Here is a 25,075-nt window from a genome sequence, read left to right as displayed (position 1 = left end):
TTGAAATTTTCTTATACGTATTAACTAAGGGAAACACATTATTTGCTCCTATGTGATACAGTATAAAGGATAAATATATGTCTGTAGATAACAGAAACTAAAATTATCGATTTCTCTCTTTTTTTTTCTTTTTTTTCACCTATTCTAAATTTTGACTTCTCACTTAGGCGCTCTGAGGAACTAAGATGGAAGTGTTTCACTTCAAATCAGATTATTGGTATTGGATGAGTGAAATAATTACTTATTATTTTTTAGAATATAAGAAAGGTTAAGAATATCCTGGGTATCAACTAGAATTTGTTTTTTCAAATCGTTTTATTTGTAACATATTTTGAATTTCGATGTATTAATCGCGAACGTTTTGGTTTAACCGTAGGGGTTCAAATTTGAAATCACGCCATTTTATAAGACAAGTGAAATGACTTAAAATTTTCTAGGATCTTAAGGAAAGAATGGACCTAGATATGAGTCACAAACTATTTCTTACCTTTTGTTTATTTGAGACATGTTTCCAAACTGTAGGGATTATTGAAGATATTTTCAATTTCAGAGTGGTGAATGTTTTAAAGATTGTTATACATATATTTTATATATCAGAGAAATCAGTATGCTTTTTCCTTGATTACTCAATAGGTTATGGTTATGAATATTTATTTTGCAGTTATATTTCTTGTACGATTTGTTCAAGAAGTGGTTTAATATTTTACAAGTTTAGGTAAAAATTATTATTATTATACTGTACAGACTTGTATTGTAAAATTATTTTATCACTAGTTTCAGGAAAAAAAGAATGGTTACAAAAATATTTTGAAATCAAACACTGATAAGAATAAAAAGGAAGAGCAACGTTCTACCGATTTCCATGTCTATTGCCGGTACAATTGCCATTTCTAATCATAATTATAATAATAATTATTATTATAAAAATTGAACAATACAAATACAAAGGAGCAACACCTACTGTGCAGAATGGATTCGATACTGATAACGGCCCTATTTTATTATTTTCCCATCTATACTCTTACAAATATTCTGGAGTATTTTACCTCTATAGTAATTTTCTCTATTATGTTAGTCATAAGTGTATGTTAACTTGCTGTTATAAACTAGTATACGAACCGAGCTTCATCCTTCTAACTTGATGACAGACAGAGAGAGAGTGAGAGAGAGAAAGGAGCAGAGAGGGTAAATTTTTAACATCTTCTTTAAGACTTCTTTTTCCCCAGTTAAGGTAAACCAGATAATCATATATAGCCTACAGTTTCTTCAAAACTATGATGTCTTGAATAAACTACTGTGAAGTATACAAGCTCTACGGTGTGAATTTGTAAACAAGATCAACTAATATGTAAAAATTCACCGGTCGAGATTTACTGTAAATTTTACACGACAAATTCGTAATAACATTTAAAATAATACCGTAGTGTGCAAGTTATGCATCGATTCGCACACAAAGTAGCTGTAACCATTGAAAGCGAAATGAAGTATCAAAATTCAATGTGCTATATCAGGACACGGAGCTAGATAAATGTTTGGGAGTGAAGGAATCCACATAGTTAAGAATTTTAAGTCCCTAATATATTGTGTTACTTTGGAACCAGGATTGGCTGGTTAAAACTAGCTGTTTAAAAAAGGGAAGGTATCGAGACGAGACTGTGTACAGTTTCGGTCTCGTCTCCGTTGCTAAATAGCGGTATCGGTCTCGAACTCGTCTCGAGTGAAAAATCGCCGTCTCGGTCTCGATCTTGAAGGTTAAGTCTCACTCTCGTCTCGGTGTCGTCCCGAGTCGAAATAAATTTTGAAAGCATTATTATCGTGCAGCCTCTCGTTTCCGCTTCTTATATTTTGCTTTCATTTTTAACTTAGAATTATAATATGTTGTACCTCTTCATAGCTAATTTGCTAGCGCTAATGCTTTCCGTGCGTGTGCTCTAGATTCAATCATCAGTGAGTATATCATACCTGGGATAAAACCCTAATAGTAACCCATATTTCGTTTTCAGCAATGAACTTTGTCTCATATAGCCTCAGTACTGCCTATTGATTGAATGATTTCAAGTTAATTAAATGCTTTATTGCCGTTTCACATCTCCGTGTTTGATTGACAGTTAATAACACGAACTTCCTGAATCTTGTGGTGAGAGCTACGGCAATCATCTTTGCTATGTGTGGTCTCTGGTTGGATCTCCAAACAAGTTAGATTCAAAGTTCAATGTTGGCCACAGTTCGCGTCTCATTTTAAAATTTTGTTTCTTATATAAGTTCATAGTCGTAATGTATCACATAAGCATACATTCAGTGCCGTGACATAAATTAAGCTTATACCTGAGCTCTCAGCGATGCGATCTTTATTCAAGAAAATTAATCATGCATTCATTAAACTGAAATTTTATATTGATTGAAAATTACTTGCGAAACATGGACATATATACTACATACATTCGAGCCACCTGTATCTATTTTCTCTCTCTCGTCGAAACAAGTGCTTCTTCTTAACTTTCTATTTTCTTTTGTATTAATTTTTGTAGTTTTGTTGCAACATAAAGAATTGAAGAATTTTTATTTTTTCGCTCTACAACTTTCGTTAAATTTTGGATCCATTTTTACCCTTCCTTACCTAGTAAATTTATATATATATATATATATATATATATATATATATATATATATACCTAGGTATATGTATATATGAACTTTAGAGGTAGACTATGCTAAGTCACTTTTCCGGCGAAATTGAGTTATGAATACTTCTGTAATGGAATATGTTCTTTCTAGTGGTGTAATAATGTGAGTCTGAAAGCATCCTACTACTTTGTAACTACATAGTATAGTTTAAAAAAAGAACTTAAGGTCTTACTTGAAGAAACGGTTTTCACTTCTCCTGTAAAATTACGAAATTATGACTTGGTTTAGTTTACCTCTGGGATCCAGATATAAAATCAGCATCGTCATTATCAACTATTATCAATCCTCTGCTGGATGAAGGGCTTTCCAAGACTTCTCCACTATTATCCTACTGGACAATTCTTTTCCAGGTTACTGTACAGAGGCAACGGCGCCGACTTCCCAAAATGTATGTGGGCACATATGAATGGCGGGATGTGTTAGCTTGTAAATTGTAAGGAAACTCTCGATATTTTATTGATTTATTTTTAGTGAAAACCTTTATATGAATACTGTCATAAAGGGCTCTGCTGTGATAAGTAAAATATAACGGTACTATAAAGATAAGTTGGGGCTGCTCCAGCTCAGTCGGTAACACGGCTGACAAAAACATAAGAGAAATGGGTTCAAGCACATGTCCGAGCTAACAATCCTCTGGGTGCGCCGCACCCACAAGAATATCTGTGTGGGTGCCGGTGCCCCAGAGCACCCACGTAATCGGCGCGCATGCCCAGAGGTAGTTCATTTCATCACACCTTCTTGTAGGCGGAAGTTTCCGAGGCTGTTTTTTCTCGTGGTATGCAGTCTAGAATTGTTTTCTTCCATCGATCATAACTTCTTCTCGCAAAATGTCCAACACAATTTCCAGCCCATTTTAAATTATTTCATTACTACCAGTCATTAATTGCCAAATAATTCATTTCTATATATTTGGATTACAAATAGTTTAAATCCGCTACTTCTGGAGCACAGACACGCTAATTTTTGATCGTCGGATCTGGCAACGCTGACTCAATGATTTAAATCAACACAATGTGAGGACCCCCATTTCGTCGAGCGGCTAGCACGCTTGACTTCGGTTCGGTGGTCTCTCGTTCGATTGCCGCTGGGGGATGCAGTTGAACGACCTAAATGGTTCGGATTCCACTATAATCAGTATTTCTGCGTCTCCTTTAGCTGTCCTAGCATAATCGTTGGACGTTACACTAAAACAAACGAAATCAAAAATCAACACGATGTGTACTACTAAATGGAAATCCTTGAATAATTGCATTCAGCTATATGGTACGGATCGAGTTTGAGGTGATCGGTTATCAAATTAAAGCAAGTGAAATGCAATTAGGGTGTAATTAGAACTTATAATTAAGCACGGTTTTAATCTTAAATGTACACCAGCCCTAAGGCTTTAGAGGTACAACAAGTGTTAGTGAAAATTTTTCGGCTACCTTTAATTCCAATTCCAATTTGCAATTACATGTATTGCTCGAACGTAAACTTCGATATTAACCCTTAGTTGGTAACATCCAAAAAATAAGCTATAACAGTAATATCCGCCTCAGAGACAAACACACACAATTGAGACGTTTGAAGCCAAAGTGGTGTAAGTCAGTTTCCAATCAGATTTAGTTACACCCAGAGAATTAATTTTACGTAACAAAATTCATTAACTGAATAGTGAAGCACGCCGTAATTCACTTGTGTATGTACCCATGAGTTCAATACAACATGCGTCACCGCTGAGAATCTATTTCTAAGCATATATTTTTTAGAATTTTATCAACACATATTTGTATCTTAATAGAATATGCCTTCTGACAATTAGAAATGATCTTATTAAAACACACACCTGCTGCTGGAGAATTCTCTTTTCCTTCGTTCACGAGTATCTGTATCATCAAACCTAAGAGCCGCCAGCAAAACTTTACATCTTTTCAGAGATAGTTGCACGAAAAGCATAAAGTTCAGTGCAGTCAGTTGAAAAAAGTGACACCAAGTTTTCAAGCTGACTTAAAAATCTTAGCGTGACGTAATTAAAATCTATTTCTGGATTGCTGACATGACCTGTTCCGGATAAATGATCTTGTTCAGGAACATACAAATCATCGGATCTGTAATCATAATCAGTTTCTGATTACAGCCATCTGTAATTGTTCTATAGGCAATTAAATTATAGCCCTACTCCTTTGTGGTATATCTTTTCTACTTGACATCTTAAAATATTGATTTTCGAAACGAAAGAAAACACACAAATATTAATAGTTGTCAGTATAAACTAATATCCGTCACTTAGACGGACAAAATATACTATCTTTACAGTAATATCCGCTTGCGACACGGCGTAGAATAACTTTATACACTTCGAAGTTTGCAACGATGAGCTAGACATGCGACCACCGGCACAAAACATCATAGTCAATCCACAACTAAAGCATAGGTGAATTATGAGATCAAACCGTGAATATGCGTACCAACTCTGAACAAAAAAATATCGTGTATCCACCTGGGAGACGGATATTACCAACTAAGGGTTAACATTATAAGTAGCCCAAATACAATGAAAAACGTCGTGTTTTGAATACATTATTTCACCATAAAACAAATTATGCGTAATTTTAATTTTGTTTTACAGTTTAGCTACGTTATTTGCCCGATATTTAAAATAATATTTAGCAATTTATTTAAGTGGGCAATAGTGCTTAAAATAATGTAACTGAGACTTCTAATTAAAAGCACCAAAAACGATGTTGTAATGCCATAGAAGCAAAGGAAAGCAACAATATTGTACAAATTTAACACACATACGCCATTTTAAGCAGGGTAACAATCACTACCCATATGTATATCTGAAACGTTTTGAAATAACAATTGTTGTAATTGGCATTATGATCATTTCAGTCTTTCGCAAGCATCCACATGATGAAATGTGATATGTCAGCACGTTTTCGAAGTCTTTGGGAAAAGTTAAATTTGTCATTTCTTTTAACTTTTTTCCTTCCTTCATTCAAACACATTATACCATGATCATAGTATTTGAAGATAAGATACAATTATCCGCATTCTACAGTCCATGCCATTTGAGTTATTAGAGATCTCCAAAATGTTGTTAATGATACTGTTTTATCCTTTGTTACACAGAATAAATGTCAGTAGTATCGCGCTGTTATTTCGTATCTAAATTAGAAATATGTAAAATTTTACATAGTGCAATTTGGAAAAATACAAGCTTAGGCTATGTTAGTAACCCTACTTGTTTATCTAGTGGTGTTGAAGAGTATCTAGAAGAATTTCCCCTTCAATGTTTCACACAGCTTTGTACACAATTTCAGCATCCTATATATATGTAAATATTGCAGATCCAAAGAGAGGGCAATAGGGATTATAGTCCACTCTACGCTCTAGTATACACTGCATACACTGGATAAAATTGTCTTCAATCTTACTTTTTTTACATTGGATAAAGCAGCAAACTATGGTTTAGCCTCTCCCTAGTTCATGACCTGGATCCGCAGCTATATATATCTACACACATAGGATGTATATATATATATAAAGGGAGTTTCAAAACAACACCGACAACGTTTGAGAGGTGTTTCTTGACACCAAGATAAGACAAAAAGTATAGACCAACTTGGATGCACAATAGGGTGGAGTGAAAAAAAAATTTTTCACCAAGCAAAACGCCTGGGGTCCAAAAAGTTGCGTAGTGGCCTGGTGACAACGGGTGTAAAATATTTCCTTGATTGGTTGATATCTTCAGGTTGCGCATGCGCACTGAAGTTTGGCGAAAATGAGGAAAATTTTTAAAAAATAGGATATTTTAATTTATTTTTTTGTAACCAAGCAAAACGCCTGTTGTCCAAAAAGTTGCGTAGTGGCCTGGTGACAAAAGCTGTAAAATATTTCCTTGATCGGTTGATATCTTCAGGTTGCGCATGCGCACTGAAGTTTGGCGAAAATGAGGAAAATTTGAAAAAATGGGATATTTTAATTAATTTTTTTGTCACCAAATGTGAAATGAAATAAAACTGTTACACCATTTTTTTGTCGTTTCTCATTCATTATCGAAATATGTGTATTTACTATTTTTCATTTGTTTCTTATTTAAATATTTAACCTAATACTCATTTTCTCTTTTGCAGAGAGCGATTATTGCCGTACAGTTAGCTGAGGAAGTGAAATGAACAAAGAGTCCACGCGCAATAGTCGCAGTTATGTTCCGAGACAGGTAGAAGGGTAAACGGACAATTACACAGTAAAAAAATGACTGAGAAAACTTATAATCTTTCGAAAACAAGACGTCAGGTTCACTGCCCGGTTGTAGGGAGTGCCTCCCGCCTACCGGATGCAGTTCTTCCCACACATCTAGATGTCCTGAAGTACGTGGAATTCAAGCGTGAAGAAAAGAAGCAGCTGAGCAAGAAAGACCCACCTCTGTCTTTCATCGCAGACGAAGTGGCCTGTCAGGTAGAGGAGGTATGGACTAAGGCATCGATTCCAACAGTGAGTCACCAGAGAGTCGTGGAACTAATTAAGAAGGATGTGGAGAAAGTACAGAAGCTGAAGAAGTGTTCCTTAAGTCGAAGGAACGTCGACGCTTTGAAGAAATCGCTGGACTCATTTCTAGATGAAAATGGCAAGTTGTTCGACATCGCCGCTTGCAAATGTCAGAAATTTTCTCCCTGCCAGTGCGAGAAAGGGAAGAAGGTCCCCAGATAGGAGCAAGAATTCATTGTCGACCAGAGAACAGCTCGGCAGGTGTTCATTGGGAGACTGGACGTCAAAGTCACCAAGGCCATTCAGAAACGATTAAGTAGGAAGGAGTCCGAAGCAGCCGGAGCAAGATCTTTCAAATGCGGAAGGAAGACCCCGGTCCAAGTTCCCAATTTGACACCGAAGCTGACTATTCGGATTCCAACGATGGCGTCGATTGCGCGGAGTCTGCTAGTGCTGAGACAACTGACCAATCAATAACCTTCGATACCCGGAAATCACAAAGCAGTCGCCCAGTACCAGTCTCAAACTCCCCACGTTTGCCCAGGTGTTAGACAGATACGGGATTGCTGACAGGCCTGCCGCAGCGATTACTTCTGCTGTTCTGTACGATACAGCCCATCCGTCAGCTGAGAGTACGGTCATCGACAGAAGCAAAGTCAGGCGAGAGCGAGAGAAGATGAGGGAGAGTTTACAAGATCCGCCTCTCCAGCTCCAACCACTGCGGGCACTCTACTTCGACGGGAGAAAGGACAAAACGATGTCTGTTGAAATGATGGCTGATGGAAAATTACATCGCAGGGAGATTGTGGAGGAACACGTGTCCCTAATCAGTGAACCAGGGTCTACATACTTTGGACACGTGACACCAAAATCCGGATCTGCTATAGCAATTACGAATGCAATCCTGGAATACGCAACCGTCGTGAACATGGAGTTGTCGGGACTCCAGGCGATCGGCAGCGATGGTACTGCTGTCAACACAGGAAAGCGAAATGGGGTTATTCATTGCCTGGAAGTTCAGCTGGGCAAGCCATTGCAGTGGATACTCTGTCAACTCCACTTCAATGAGCTTACCCTACGTCATCTAATCGAGTATCTAGAGGGACCTACGAGTAGCCCACGAGGGTATACGGGCCCACTCGCAAAGAACCTTCATATTTGCGAGAACCTTCCTGTCCTGGAGTTGCAGCCTATCCAAGGCACTTTTCCCGACGTCGTCCCAGACCAAAGCACGGACCAGCAGTATCTACTCATCATCTGTCGGGCTGTCGCAACCGGGCAATTCCCGCAAGGGCTGGAAGGAAGAAGTCCTGGCATGTTGTCCCATTCACGATGGTTGACTACTGCAAATCGAATCTTGCGGCTGTATGTGGCGAGTGAAATCCCATCTGAAAACCTAGTCATCCTGTCCACGTTCGTGATCCGCGTGTACGCTCCAATGTGGTTCAATATCAAGGGCCATTGGAAGATCACGGATGCACCAAAGAATCTATGGCATTCCATGCAGTTGTCGCAGTACCTCGATCCGGAACTGAAGAAGGTCGTTTACGACACCATGCAGAGAAACGCCTTCGCCGCACATCCCGAAAACCTCCTACTGGCGATACTGCATGACGAGAGACCTCATATTCGTACTTTGGCCAAGAAACGAATCCTGAAGGCAAGAGAGACTCCTCCTGGTCCTGGCGGCTCGATTCGAACCTTCGAAGTTCCGCCGTTGAACTTCAGCGCCAAGGATTACACAGACATCATCTTCTGGCAAGACCTCGCTGTCACCGAACCGCCACTCGTTATTGCACTGCCAGAAGAGACCCTGGATCAAGATCAACTTCAAAATCTGTGGTGGAAGGATCTACCGTGCCATACGCAAGCAGTCGAACGATGCATTCGTGTGGTGACAGAAGCTGCAACTCAATGTGGACAGAACAGGCGCGTTGGTATCATCCGAGCACGTCTTCTGAATCGGCTCGTGATGGCGAAGTTTGAAACTAAGAAAGACTTTCGCCCCTGTTAATCATTAATTAATTAGTAAATAATTAACTAATTGCTTCTTAACATACTCTTACAAACAATACATGAATGTTGCTAACAGAACTTCAGTGCACGAATTGGGCTTAATGGAATAATAGCATTTATTGGTAAAGCAAAAAAGGATGTTACTTCAGTGCGCATGCGCAACCTGAAAATATTAATCGATCAGGGAAATATTTTACACCCGTTGTCAACTTTTTGGACCCCAGGCGTTTTGCTTCGTGACAAAAAAATAAAAAAAATAAATTAAAATATCCTATTTTTTCAAATTTTCCTCATTTTTGCCAAACTTCAGTGCGCATGCGCAACCTGAAGATATCAACCGATCAAGGAAATATTTTACAGCCGTTGTCAACAGGCCACTACGCAACTTTTTGGACCCCAGGCGTTTTGCTTGGTGACAAAAAAGAAAAGAAAATAAATTAAAATATCCGATTTTTCAAATTTTCCTCATTTTTGCCAAACTTCAGTGCGCATGCGCAACCTGAAGATATCAACCGATCAAGGAAATATTTTAAACCCGTTGACACCAGGCCACTACGCAACTTTTTGGACCCCAGGAGTTTTGCTTGGTGAAAAAAAGTTTTTTTCGCTCCACCCTAATGCACAAATGCATCCTTTCGGTGTTATAGTGTGCCGAGAACATGAAAAAGTGAATTTTAAAACACCCCATATATCCAAAACTATGGGACCTAACGTGGCCCGGTCAACACTTCACTTATTAGGAACTAGTATGTGTCCTATCCAAATAATCAAGTCTCATAATTGTACCTTTGCAACAGATTTTATGAGAGTAGTTGGTGAGAAGTTCCAATTAAATGACCGTAACCAAACTCCCTCTATAAAAATTGTTACGTGAGCACCTTAAGATTCTGAAACATTTGTTTTTGGGAAGGGCATATATTAGTTTTTAAGTGAAATCTTGACCCGACTGCGGTACGTCTCATAATTTTGGAACTATAGACCTTTAAATTTTACTTTTTCATGTTGTCGGCAGATTATAACTCTGAAAGGAAGCATTTAGGCTCATGCTCATCTATCCTTTTTGTCTTATCTTAGGATCAGGAATCACCTCCCAAATGTTGTCGGTGTTGTTTTGTATATATATATATATATATATATATATATATATATATATATGAGAGGGAGAATGCTATATACATCAGCAGTGGATTTTCTTTCGAGAAAGGCTTGTAGGATTGTGTAAGAAACATTTGTGTTGTACGAGTAATGCGGAAAAAGGATCTCAAATATATCTCGAGGGAGGTTTGACCCCGATGTCCACCCCTAAATACGCCACTGTATATTAGTCAGCCATTACCATATTATTTAACACAGCAACAAGTTTTGAGTAAAGGTAAATTTAATAGCTATCAATATCAATATTCGAGACGAGACAGAGTCTGTCTAAGTCTAGTCTCGATTTATAGAGGTCTGTCTCGGTGCATAAAAGTCCGTCTCGGTGTCGGTACCATCCTTAGTTAAAAAAACTGGTTTAAACCAAAAAACGAAAAATGTTCATAAAAGTGTATGTGTTCGTAATAGTGATAGGCAGTGGGAATATTCCCGGTGGGAAGGAATTTAAAAAATGGGAATATTCCCGGGTTTTTTCCCTGGCCTATAAATTGCCGGGAAGGAATTTATTTCCATTTGTTTACTTTATCTTCAAAATTATAAGAACCATATGAGTAATTACTTTATTTTCATTTATTATGATTTACTTCTAGGTTTTCAAGAATTCGCAGGTTAAAAAATTTAAAATTCTTTGACTATATTATATAGTTAATAACACAATTTTTGAGGTTCAGTTTCTGTTTGCCCTAAAAAGTTAGGTAATTGTTTAGTAATGGGGGCTAAAACTAGCAAAAAGTAGGATGATTTACGGAAGAAATTAGTTGATAGTGGTATTTAAGAAGTCAAGAAAGTATCGAACGCAATTATTTTAGGGCAGTAGGGGATTTGTACAAACCGTAGTGGTAAGTGGAAGTGATTTGTGTGAGAAAAGAAAGTGAATTGTTGGTAACGAAAATAGAAAACAGAGTTCCATGCGGGGCTCTTACCAACTTTTACTGGCTAGCGATTGCTTTGCAATGCTGTATCGTAATTTAACGTATGAAACCATAAAATAACCGCATCGGAATAGAACATCGAAAGAAAGTAGGTTTAAAAGCTGGCTCCCCAATGCTAAACAATAGAGAAAAGCAGCAAAGTACTAATTTACAAATGATGGAAAGGAACCATTTGGTAAAGTAATGTAGAATTATGTAGAAATAAAGGTGAAGTACTATTAATAAACTTTGAACTACCGTTAGTAATATACGTCAGTCATTCTCCTCTCTCTGACTTGAATTTCTCAAGAGGTACTCGGACTTTTCTTACATATGAATTAACGCATGAAATTTCGAGAAATGGGCAGGAAGAAATGTGTCTGGCAATGTTACATGCAAAATTATAAAGATAAGAAAGTATCTTGCAAATAGTTGAATACATATTTATGCGCAAATGTTGACAAAATTTTTTCTAACATTTAAAAATTTAATTTGTTTATAATATGAGTAGTAAAGTCAAGTTTAGAAAAGCCACTTACATGTAAATTTAAACTTTTTAGTGGTTTAAAAGTATGTGGATTTTCTATACCATTTTTGAAACATATTTACTTTCATAGGACATATTGTAAATAAATGTCCATTTATGTGTACTCTCTAAATATAATAGAATAATAATAAAATAACATAACATCTTCCAGAATGTACATTTTAAAAATTCCTCTGGGGACAATAGTAATAACATACTGTGATATAAAAACGAATTTTCTTGAAATCATAATATAGTAATAGAATGCAACATTCCTTGTGATTGTACGTAAGTTTCCGGAAAATTCCCATTTTTTGGAATTTTCCCGGGAATTTACCCATCACTAATTCATGAAATCTTCATAAAGGCACACTAGTTGATTATCACGTTTCACTCCCGTATATGGTTCCTAGTGAACAACGAAAGCATTTCAGGAAGTTACCTATAAAATATTTAGGAACGTACAAATACATATTCAACACGTAAGATATTTAAGTCTATGCTATATACAGTGTATTGCGCTATCCTCGTTTACGCATAGGCCTATATTTACTACGGTGACGCGCTTTATCCTATCCGGCGCATCCCTTTGCTTCCAGTTGGACCAACATCCTGCAACCTTTTATAAGTTACATTGCAATATTGTTCTTTTACCGGCCATCTAGCACATTTCATTTGTACAAACATCCTTGTATCGTGTACGTGCTCTAAGCACCTAAACTGAACCTGTATGGAGGAATAGAAGTCCATACCCTAGAAATGATTCCTGAGCATAAAAAACGACTACGTCCTTAAAAAGAAATGAGTATGAAATGAATTTATGTATAGTCGTGTAAAATTAATGAACATACATTGTAGGTTAGAATTTTTTTTATCTTGTATTTTGTTAATGTCTTTCGAAGCCCTCCGGAAAAGTGGGGCTAGACTCATTTGAGCTACATCCTGAGTAAAACCACAAACGTCCATAGTTTTTGTTCCAGTATAACAGATTTCACGTTTAAATTTTCAAAATTTTAGGATTTCATTATCCCGGTTTTTTCTGTGCAAAAGCCTTTATATAAATACAACAGTATCGTGGAGCACCCATATTGTAAATATATACAAAAATTGGTGAGAAATTTGTAATCAATAATAATAATCATTATTTCATCAGGAAACGAACTACTTAAGATGTGCATGGATGTTATCGATATTATTATTATTATTATTTGGTCCTATACGCACACTATGGTCTATGTGCACCATTCCACAGCTGGTCTATGTGCACCAATCCATTTCCAAATTGAAGATTATTAATTTACATCTCCCATACCTAAATATTTATCATGAAGTATTCCTTTTAACGTATAATCTTTCCGAACCATATTATCAATCTGAGCCAATTACTTTGTGAAAAATTGAACCTTACCTTTCTGGCTGAACTGAATTTGAACTTGCTGTTAATTGTTGGGAGTTCTTAGAGTACGATGCGCAAGTCTCTTGAACCACTATTTTTCTTAGCGTTTGTATATTACTTTCAAATGCAGGATGATCTTGTACTGCAGATTCCGATTTCACCATACCAACGTTCAGTTTCGCATCCAAAGAAAACATAGCTGCATCCTTCATTATTTGCTCTTCTTCCGTTGTAGATAATACTAATTCTTTGTTGTCAGTCATCAGTTCGTATGTCCACCCTTTCCCCTCGAGTGGATCTTCCTGAGGTAAGTCATAATCAATTTCTTCTTTGCATATCAATTCCAACTTAACAGACGCCAGGCCAGCCATTATGACTTTAAATGTAATGAGAATTTGACACTGTTCTTATACTTCCCTTATATTTTATGCTGCCAGTGTTAATGAAATGATTTACAAGAACATTCACAGAAGCAACTCGTATACATTCAATCAAACAAACGATCAGGTTTCAATAACGTACTGTATATAATTGATTTTTGAAAACAATAGGTCTTTTTCTTCCTCTCCAGCTTAATGCTTCAGGTAACAAAGACAATTGGGTAGTTATTAAAAGTATTAATCGTATAATAAATTAATAAAAGCGTATTACATAACAAAGGGTTTTTACGAATAGAGTAGATAAGTGTAGGATGAGAGGTTTTTACCAAATCCCACAGTAACACGAATCAGAAATACGTTTCAACACTTTGATCAAGGTTGCTTCTACGAGCAGGCAAGATGTGTGTTATAAGCAGGGTTGGAAATATAGTTAGCGTGTTTTCTATTGTAACTATTTTTTTCTTATGTAAGATATTTTTGTTTGCCATGTCATGTACATTTGTTGGAATAGACGTTGTCAAAGATTGTAGCTACGTAGATAGATAAATAATATTTACAGATGTTATCCGGTTATAGATAACGTATTGCTTATATTCTTATATCCTATATTTAACTAATTTCGGTTCCGTTTTACTATATGCATCCGTAGCAGGGATGAATTCAGGTTGTAGTTCCGGAGGGAATATCCCCTTGGAGAAACAAAATTTCAATCGCAATATGTAGAAATTGCTTCACCTAATTATTTGACTTCCTATCTGCACGTGTGACTAAATCCAATCTCTCAATAAGACGCAGACTAATCTTATATAAATATTAAACATGTAACATCTAAGATAAAATACCAACTAATCAATAAAACCTATGTTTCTTAAGGCTATGAGCGAGTTTGGCAGAACATGAAATTGTCAAGTGGTGATAAAAATTTGGTTTTTTAATAGGTACTATCCTCTCGCCCTATATTATATATTAGTACAAATGGAGATAGGAAACGAAAGATAGGAAGATCCTTCGATCATTCCATATGATTTATGACATCAACAGACTTCAGTCTTGAAAATGAACTGTTCTTGCAATATTTGAAATAGAGCAACTTAAATACAACTTTTTGCATCGGAAGAAACAGACGAGAGTGTGTTCTAGAATTATTGATAAAATAGGCACAACTCTTTAACAAACTCAAGTCAGTTAGAGAGCGAGATTCAGAGGGCGTCACTTAGAGGTATCCGGCAGAAACAGTTGTCCCTCCTGGGTTTGAGATTTGTATAAACTTTATCAATAGAATAGTAGTATATTATTGAAAGATTGCTATTGGAGGTGACCAAGATTTTACTAAGGATTTCGTGATTAAAGTTATTGGTATGCAGCGAAGAAGTCAAGGCGAATATGCTCTATTTAGAATCAGAAGTGAGAGAAAGAATCTGAATCTTTTATTAAAATATTTCTATGCATGTTAGTTTTAGAACAATTAAAATATTTGAGTTATTTTAATCCTTTTACGAAACTTCCACATTAATAACAAACAGTAACTAGTGTAAAACGAGAATAATAACAATAATAAATACAGTAAATAGTAACTAAAGTTTAGTCTAAAATTATTTTGCCAGTCTTTATAATTATTAAATGTTTTAGATAAAAAATAAGGATTGCTTTTTTTATTGTAATTTTGCTTTAGATGTTTATCCGGAAATAGTCTCAGAATTAGGTATAATGTGCATGTGAATTGAATTACTAGATATGCTGATTTCTTGTAAAAATAGAGAAAAAAAGCAACTCACTCTCCCGAACAGTTCACGTTTCCCCCGTGTGAAAATGTCTGAATTCAACACTGATCCATAGCATAAGTAGTAGTAGTAGTAGAGTAGCAGTGCCGGAGGAGTTCGTTGAGTTCTGTTCTTGACATAAGATAGACAAATTAAAACCTTCCTCAAATTTTTCCGTACATTTTACAATCAGTGCATCCGTATAATAAAACTGTACAAAGATCTCTTTACATTTCGAAATGCACTAAATTCAATACCTTATGCGAAAAAATTGTAATATTTTTTTTAAAAATTTTAAATTATCGAGTGATTCTGTACGCAAAATTTTTGGTAGTAAACAATCCCATGCTCGTGTACATTCCCACATACCAATGAATATTTTCTTAAACAAAAGGCAGTATTTTCCTTGGTTTCCAAAAGGTTTTCCTTCTCTGTAGATTTCGATGCTGGTTTTCCCAATATATTCAGAATATTTCCCGAAAATATTTTCGAAAATAAAGAAAGTACATTTTGAGAATGGCCGCCGGAATGTAAATCCAGGAAAATATTCACAAAATGTATTAGAAATATTGTATTGCAATGTAATATGTTTTTACTGTTGAGAAGGGAAATATTTTCTAAACGATACTAAAAATGTTTCCCATATATGATATTGAAAACAATGAAACGAAATATATTCCATATATTTAAAATAATGTTTCCCAATGCGTTATTTAAAATCTTTTCTTTTTTTACGAGAAAACATATTGAATATATATTTTTTAAACGTATAGAATATTTTATAAATATATTATTTTATAAGAAATATTTTTCAGAAATAATTTTAAAAAGTTTACCTAATTTTTACAAAACTATTTTAGTAATTTCTCTTATAACTGAAATGAAATATTTTCGTGCAATATTTCAGTATTAATTCCAAAAATATTTCATCCAATTTTGAATATAAAACTTTAAAACAAGGAAAACTTATTAAAAATGAATAGAAAAGCTTTTCCGTTGTGTTTTGGAAAATATTTTGTATTTTTGGTGAGCAACATTTTCTGATATATTAGAGAAACATTTTTACATTGTTTTCAGAATATACTCTTCCGTTACTAAAGAAAACAGTTTCCTTATTATATCTGAGAATTACCCCAAATGTTTACCCGAAATGTTTTTAAAAATATCATTGGAAAACCTTTTATGGAGTACAGGATGTACATTTTTTTACAATGTTAGGAGGAAAAGAATGTAAGGAAACTTTTCACAAATTGTACTAGAAATATTGTGCTGAATGTAATGTAATGTAAGTAATACTAAAAATGTTTTATGTACATGATAAAGAAAACAGAATTGGAAATGAATTCTATATATTTTACAAATGTTTTCCAACATGTTGCTTGTAATCTTTTCTATTTTTACGAGAAAACATGAAATAAAAATATTAAAATGTTTCAAATACTTTAAAAATAAATTCGTTCCTAATGTAAGAAATATTTTTCAGAATAACTTTTAATACAACTACTAATTTTGTATGGAGATTTTTTTGTTACCTTCTCCTGTAATTTAAATTAAATATTTTCATACAATGTTTTAGAATTATATCCAGAATATTTTACCAAATGTTCAAATAAAAATTTTAAAACATATATTAAAAATCAATACAAACTGCTTACCATCGTGTTAATGAAATATATTCTGTGCTTTTGGCTAATAATATTTTCTGGTATATTAATAAAATATTTTTACCATATTCTGATAATATATTCCCCATTTACAATAAAAGTGCAAATTACTCAAAATGAAGTTTACCGGAAATGTCTCTAAGATTTTACTAATTTAAATGGCATTTCCCTAGATAATATTTTGGAGATTTTTTAATGTTTTCTTTCAGAATGCACACACACTCACACCGTTTTATGGCAGGGAAATGTTAAAATAATGGCCAGAATCATTTTCGTTAATACCAGTATGTCAAAATCAAATATATATAGTGCCCGGCGTTGTACGTTAAGAAATTTTTATACAAAATACTTCGAAGTTATATTTGAACACCGTTTTTCCAATTAGGATATGTTTGAAATTAAATTGTTAAAAGCCAGTTCGGTCCAAACGCTGAAGTGCTAGGTGTTGCGTTTCTCTAATGATCTTTTCTAACAACTGTTCCGAGGAACTGTTTTGGGATTCGGAATGGTTAGTGGATTCGAAACCAGAACTGTTTTGGGAGTCGAAACTTTAATGACTCGAAAATATTTTGCAATCCGAAAAGTTAGAAATCGAACTGTTAATGGAATCAGAACTGTGTTAAAAATCGGAATTTAACACATTTGAGACTGTGCCCTTGTGAGAATCGGAACAGTTGGGGGATTCGGACCTCCTCTTTGTCGACCTCATGCCAATGAGGGCTGAACTTGGATCAAAACTCTATTCACCTCAGCGACTTCGATGGATTCAAAGCAAATATTGGTAATACACAGTGGTGCCAACTTTGGGGGCCTTGTTCATTTACGTGCAGGGCCGGCGCGAGGGGGGTCGAGCCGTGCCACCGCCCAGAGCTGCAAGTCTAATGGTCGGCAAAATTTGAAAAAGAAAAGAATATTATCAAAGTATAGCGCTTCGTAATAGGTTCACATGGAAAAATAAAATTGTCTTCATCTAGGAATGGAATTGAACTTACTTCACTCAGATTCAGGAAAATAATCAGGTAAATCAGAGCATTCCCCCTCATTTTCTATTGTCAAACTACTAGCCACAGGTATCTCGTTCAATATTTCCCTTGCAGCGGCGTAGATAAGATTTTCAACTAGGGTTGATAAGATTATCAAGGTGTCTTCTATGTTTGTTTTTCTATTCAACAATGATCTAAGGCTTCACTCCAAGAATGCAAAAGGTGCACTTCCACTTGAGACAGGCTATTCTAGCCTACAGCATCTAGAGACAGGTTCTAGCAGCGAGTTTTTAACCAATTTACAAACTGTTCATTTCGAATATTATAACCACCCTAATCAAAAACGGTCCTCCAAGTCAATTAACCAAGTTTGACAACTGTCCCAGAGATAAATGCAACTGCCGGTTCGAAGATAACTGTCAGAAGTACACATTATGTAATAGCGAATTTGTGTTCAGAAAGTGGTTAGTTTATTCAGAAAGTAAGAATGCTGCTTTCGGTTTTTGTTGCAAATTATTTTCCACAAGCAAAATATCTTTCATAGTTGATGACTGTAACAATTGGTGCCACATTTCTGAAGCTTTGGCTAGTCATAATAGGTTTCTTATTCAGTTTGAAGCGCAAATAAGGTGGATGGAGCTTTCGATAGGACTGAAGAGTGGTCTTACAATTGATGCAGAGAGCTCCTTGGTGGCTAAGTGGTTAGTGTACGCGTTTCAGGCGTGGAAGACTCGGGTTCGATTCCCGGCGGGAGCTCATGTGGTTCGGATTCCACGGTTATCAGTAGATCTACGTCTCATATAGGCCCGCTGTTAAACGGGACGTTAAACACAAACTCAATTGATGCAAAACACCAAAAAATGTTAAATATCGAAGCACAACATTGAAAGAACGTAATAGAACGACTAGTTGCAATAATACAGTTTTTAGGTGAGCAATGTCTACCGTTACGCGGAACATCAGGTAAACTTAACACAAGTAATAATGGTAACTTTCCGAAAATGGTAGAACTCTTTGCAAAGTTTGCCAGCGTCATGGTCGAAGATATTAAAAAAAAATGCGAGGACAAAATAAATACCACTACTACTTAGGAAAAGATGTCCAAACCGAAATTATTGAAATTCTTAGTGAACAAATTAAAAGTGAAATCCTGTCTTTGTTGAGAGATACAAAATATTATAGTATAACACTTGACTTCACACCAGATATTTCTGACAGAGCAAATGACAATACTCGTTACTTTTGTACAAATTACATATAGTAATGGAAAATGCCTTGTAAAAATTTGCTAACATTTTCTTAGTTTCGTACCGGTAACAGACACCACTGGTCTAAGACTCACAGAAGTAATAATTAAAGCGCTAAAGGAAATTAATATTCCTATAGAAGAGATGAGAGGCCAAGGATAAGACAATGATTCCAACATGAGAGGCATTCAGGTATTCAGAAGAGAATTTTAGAAAAAATTCCCGAACGTTCTATGTTCCTTGCAGTAGTCATTCACTAAACATTGTCGTTAACGATGTAGCCACAGCATTTCCGTATGCTGTTTCTTTCTTTTCTTTCTTTTTACTTTGTATAGTTAATTACCTTTTTCTACGTCAGTTCAACGTTGGGCTATACTAAAGGAAAGTATTAGCAGTTTCATTTTAAAACCATTAAGCACCACAAGGGGGGAGAGCCGAATTGATGCTCTGACTCTACTTAGATATCAAATAGGGGAGGTTTATGATGCCTTACTTCAAATAAGTAACGACAATAGAACAGATAGAATAGTCGCCAAAGATGCTCTGTGTATAGCAAACCAGCTGCGTGACTTTCCTTTCCTTTCCTCACTCGTTACCTGGTATGACTTTTTACTCCACATAAACATAGTAAGGAAAAGTCTCTAAAGAATTGATTCTCAAGCGTTGGATGCAATCGGGTTTCTTGAAAATATATCTAAGTACTTTGACATGGACAGAAATGGTGCAAAGTTTCAATCTTACTTAGTTGATGTGATGGATCTGGCATCAGCATTAGATATGGATGATCCACGAATAGCCCTTAAGGGATCCTGCGTTTTTGGGGTATTTTTAGACTTTCAGTCAAGCAGCTACTGCATCGTCACTATTTATCCTAGGATCATGGTTCATACCTTATTCTCTTCAGAATGGAACTGACTTTCAAATGGTACCACTAGATGCATGCTCATACCATATACCAGGAGAGGGAAAAGTGATGTCAAAGGCAAAATTTCGAGGGATTTTTTTTATATTTTGGGCCCCTCTAAAACGGCCCTGTTTGAACGTAGAGATCTCAAAAACAATCTGATAAATAGTACTTCGTATACTGAATGTGTGTGACAAATTTCAAGTATCTATCTTGAGTACTAAGGGCGGGAGAAATTTTACCAAAATCCCCACAATGCCCCAAATTACCGTAAAACACCATGATCTCAGGTAAAAAATTTCCTGAGACATTTCTATTTACCTTAAGACTATAGTCCGCCAATCACTCACTTCAGAACAGAACTGCCTTGCAGGCGGTACCATTCACGTGTCTCCACCATGTATGTAAGGCGGGAAAATCCCGTAAAAGTAATTTTTTGGGTCTAAATATCCTTTTTTCAACTTTTAGCCCTTCTGGACCCCCCTGTTTTAACGCAGAGATCTGAAAAAAATCTGATAAATACTACTAGGTGGGCTGAATGTTATGCACAATTCCAATTTTCCAGGTGCAAAAGTAAGCCCGCCAAAGAAATATATACCGACAATCTCCAATATTCCCGTATACAGAGGGATATTTTGTAAACATTCCCTGACACTTCCCTAATTACCCTAGGGTCATGTTTCGCCCATCATTCTCTTCAGAATAGAACTGCCCTTCAGGTGGTACAATCCGCATATCTCCGTCATGTATCTAAGGCGGAAAAATCCCGAAGAAAGGGATTTTTTGGCAAAAATATTCTTTTTTTCAACTTTTTGCCCCTCTGGATCCCCCCGTTTTAACGCAAAAATCTGAAAAAAATCTGGTAAATACTACTCGGTGGACTGAATGTTTGTGCAAAATTTCAATCTTCTACGTGCAAAAATAAGCCCGCCAAGAAACAATGAACATAGACCCGCCAAAAATAATAAAAGAAAATATTTATTTTAGAATTATGACGTCATCACCTCCTATGTTTCGACACAGGAAGGTGTGAAACTGTACGTAAGGTCTTCTACAATGCCCCTGGACTTGAAAAACAGAAACAAAAAAACGGACGAAAAAGCTCAAATAGGAGAGTTATAACGCAATGTACCATGAAAAACCCATATGGCACAAATTGTACCATGGGTTCCTCAAAGCGATAGGTAAGAGAAAGGTTTGAGCAACTTAAACATCACAGCGAGTATTTCGGTTTTCTTTACAATATAACTAATCTTAAAGATATGCCACCTGAACTTTTGTCTGAAAAATGTACTAAACTTACCTGCATTTCAACACTCAAAGAATCGGATGATATTAATCCTAGTGATTTGAAAGACAAATTGAAAGTGTTATCTGCTATAATTAAGCCTAAAAGTTGACCAAAAGAGACTTTAAAATAAATCAAGGAAAATTATTTTGCTTCCAATATCAGTGTTGAGCTTTTGGTTTTGTTAACCTTACCGAATGTCTGAAATACACTTGAATAGTCTAGCGGTATCAGCAGAACACGAATTGGCTGAAACATTGGACTATGCGAATGTGAAAAGAATTTGCTCATATCAAAGCAAGAAAAGTTTCTTTCAATTAAGATATGTTAAATTTATGCGTCTCTATTGTATTTTAGTACATTATACGGCTTAGGCTAATCACTTACGAGGGAACCTATCCAAGTGTAACTTTGACTTCGAGTCGAGACTATGGCCGTTGGATAGCTTGTCCCAAAAGAACATAACACGAAAAGGGGTTCATCCACGATCGCAACCTTTGCGAAGATATAAGCATGAAAAGTTTAGAAATTGAGCTCCATACTATACATTAGAAAGTCAGATTCCGGGTCAGATTTTTCGGAAATTCAGCGAATACATATCAAATTAGTGTGGGAAGCCCAGCACCAGAGTCTCTCTCTCAAAAGCATCCTCCGATGTATTTTATTTCTGCACCATTATTCCTGTTTTCTCCAACCCCACTCCTCTCCAAGTTGCTTCAAAGTTTCAGGGTCGCTCGTCCTCGTCTTTACCATCATGTTTCTCGTTCAGCAAATCCTCCGATAGAAATTTCACGGTGCAATCTGTGAATCTGGGGTCCCGATGCGCGGAGCATATACCGTAGCTTTTTCACCTTCTCACCCTCCACGACGGTTGTGATTGACAATGTATCCTTTCTCTTCTAGGACACGAAATCCAATGGTCATGGTTGTTCTATGGTCCATTAGTCATTCGAAGTCACACTTATACTTGGATAAGGTCCGTTGTGCGACTCTGTGAGAGACTGTAGCAATATGCTTTACTTCAATATCTTGCACTTTTAAACGCGTTTTTCTGTTTTGTTATTGTCGCAACTTAACGGATTTAGAAGCGTGGCCATAGATTTTCTGATGTAGGTTGTATTCACATTTTGACCAGTTGACCGTTTGCACTGGGTTATCGTAGAGAGTTGAGATTTGTTTATCTTCTTTTATTTAACAATAGATTTCATATAGTATGCTACTTAACCCCAGATTCCATTTGCAAATTTTGAGTTGGACCCCGCCTGGGACCCTGCGAGTGCACCAGGGACACAAATTTTTCATTCAAAAGGTGCTGGGCTCCTCACCCAAATCTTATATGTATTCGCTGAGTTTCCTTACCCGACCGTTTCCGAAAAATCTGGAGCTCAATTTCTAAATTTTCACGCTTATTTCTGCACAACGGTTGCGATCGAGGATATATCCCGTTTCGTGTTATATTCCTTTGAGACAAGGTATCCAACGGCCATAGTCTTGACTCGAAGTCAGAGTTACAGTTGGATAGGTTCCCTTGTTAGTTTTGCCGTAATATCTGATTCACTATATTATCTTCATATTCCATTGGAAACACCTTTTGATATAATATAAGCTTAAAAATTAAAATTCTTAGTCGTGACTAAAACGTAAGGAGCAGTTTAAATATTACTTAAGCTTTTGAGAGGCAGTTTTCTTTATTTTATTTTTTAATTTTTAATTTTATTTTTTATACATGTTTTTAAACGGGGCATGTTACTTTTTCGGGACATTTGAACGTCTTTTGTCAAAAGACGGTTTGTACATTAAAGGGGCGGCATGTGAAAGTACCGCCCAGGGCGGCAAAACTGCTAGCGCCGGCCCTGGGTCAAAGGTCAAATATTTAACCCTTAATAACTTGTAAACAGAACGATGGAGATTTGTGTGACCTGTTCAATTTTTGTACCAACGAGAAAAATGAGGAGAATGAATAAATTTGAGTGGTTTATTTCCTTTTGTATTAAAGAGAGAAAAGAAACTAAAAGAAATGCCAGTTTAACTAAGTGAGAATATTATAACTTTTGTGCCACGCAAACAAAGGAAGAAATAAATTTGTACTAACTAGAAAAAGTGTAGAAGGACCATTTTTTAAAACTAGTTGAGTATCTTATACTATTTTGTACTACTCAAATAATCAAAAAATAAATAAATTTGAGTGACCTATTCAATTTTGTACAGATGAGAAATGCCATTTTAACTAGCCCTAAATGTCTATACATTTTTGTACTATTTAAACAAAACAATAGAATAAATTTGTACTAAATAGAAAGAGAGAAGAAGTTTCATTTTAACTAACACAATATTTTATATCATTTTGTAATACTCAAATAAACGAAAGAATAAATTTGTGTGATCTATTCAAAGCGCGAAAAAGGAAAGAATTAACATTTTGGGCTATTCAACTAAACGAAAAAATGAATTTGGTGGGTGTATTTATTTTTGTATTAACGAGAAAAAAAGCAAAGATATGCCATTTTAACTAGCTCAATATTTCTTTATTATATTGTACTATTTAAACAAACGAAGGGATAAATTTGAGTGACCTATTCAATTTTATACCAACGAGAAATTCCATTTTAACTAGCTCAGTATCTTATACCTTTTGTACTACACAAATAAACGAAATAATATATTTGAGTGGTCTATTCAGTTTTGTACCAACGTGAAATGTCATTTTAACTAGCTCACAATTTTTAAGCCATGTACTATTTAAACAAATGAAGGGATAACTTTTGTGTAATTTTGTAGCAAGAAGATAAAAGCGAAGAAGGACCATTTTAACTAACATGATATAGAATTTTATATCATTTTGTAATACTCAAAAAACGAAGAAATAAATTTTTATGGAGTATTTAGTTTTGTGCCAAGCAGAGAAAGAAAGAATTAACATTTTGTAGTAGTTAAATAAACAAGGGAATAAATTTGTACTGACCAGGAAAGGCGAAGATTATTTTAACTAACTCAGTATTTTATACATTTTTGTATTATTCAAATAATCAAACGATTACTTTTGAGTAGTCTATTTTACTTTTGTACCCATCAGAAGAAAAGCAAAGAAGGACCATTTTAACTAGCTCAGCATCTTATACCTTTTTGCGCCATTTAAAGAAATGAATAAACATATTGGAGTGTCCTATTTCCTTTCGTACCAACGAGAGAAAAAGCGAAGAAGGATCACTTTTAACTGGCTTAGAAGTTTAAACCTTTTGTATTATTTAAACAAACGAAGGGATAAATATTTACCAAACAGAAAAATCAAAGAAATACCATCTAGCTGATTAATATTTTTGTGCTACACAAATAAACAAAGGAATAAATTTGTACTAACCAGAAAAAGCGAAGAAAGACCATTTTAACTAGCTCAGCACGTTATACCTTTTTGTGCTACTCAAAGAAAAGGAGAGCTCCTCCGCGGCTAAGCGGTTAGCATACGCGCCTTTGGCGTGGGAGGCCCGGGTTCGATTCCCGGCGGGAGCTCATGTGGTTCGGATTCCACGTTAATCAGTAGGTCCACGTCTCATATAGCCTCGCTGCTGAAAAGGGACGTTAAACTCAAAATCAACAAATCAACTCAACTCAAAGAAAAGGAAGCAATAGATTTGAGTGGTCTGTTCAATTTTGTACCAACGAGAAATGCCATTTTAACTAGGTCAGAATTTC

General features: G+C 35.6%; 1 protein-coding gene across 1 annotated transcript in view; it reads right to left on the bottom strand.

The window, feature by feature from the left end:
- The window catches only part of LOC145675558 (uncharacterized), a 52,087-nt gene extending 38,155 nt beyond the window's left edge, over positions 1-13,932 (bottom strand). Inside the window, exon 1 of the mRNA XM_081746065.1 lies at positions 13,172-13,932. Coding sequence (XP_081602191.1) covers positions 13,172-13,530 — 359 coding nt within the window. The 5' untranslated portion in view covers positions 13,531-13,932. The remainder of the gene's footprint in view (positions 1-13,171) is intronic.
- Positions 13,933-25,075: the final 11,143 nt, after the last annotated feature.

Source organism: Thermobia domestica, chromosome 18, assembly GCF_964235325.1.
Source record: "Thermobia domestica chromosome 18, izTheDome1.hap1.1, whole genome shotgun sequence".
NCBI classification, from domain to species: Eukaryota; Metazoa; Arthropoda; class Insecta; order Zygentoma; family Lepismatidae; genus Thermobia; species Thermobia domestica.
The sequence above is the reverse complement of the archived record's forward strand: the minus strand, read 5'-3'. Positions and strand labels throughout refer to the sequence as shown.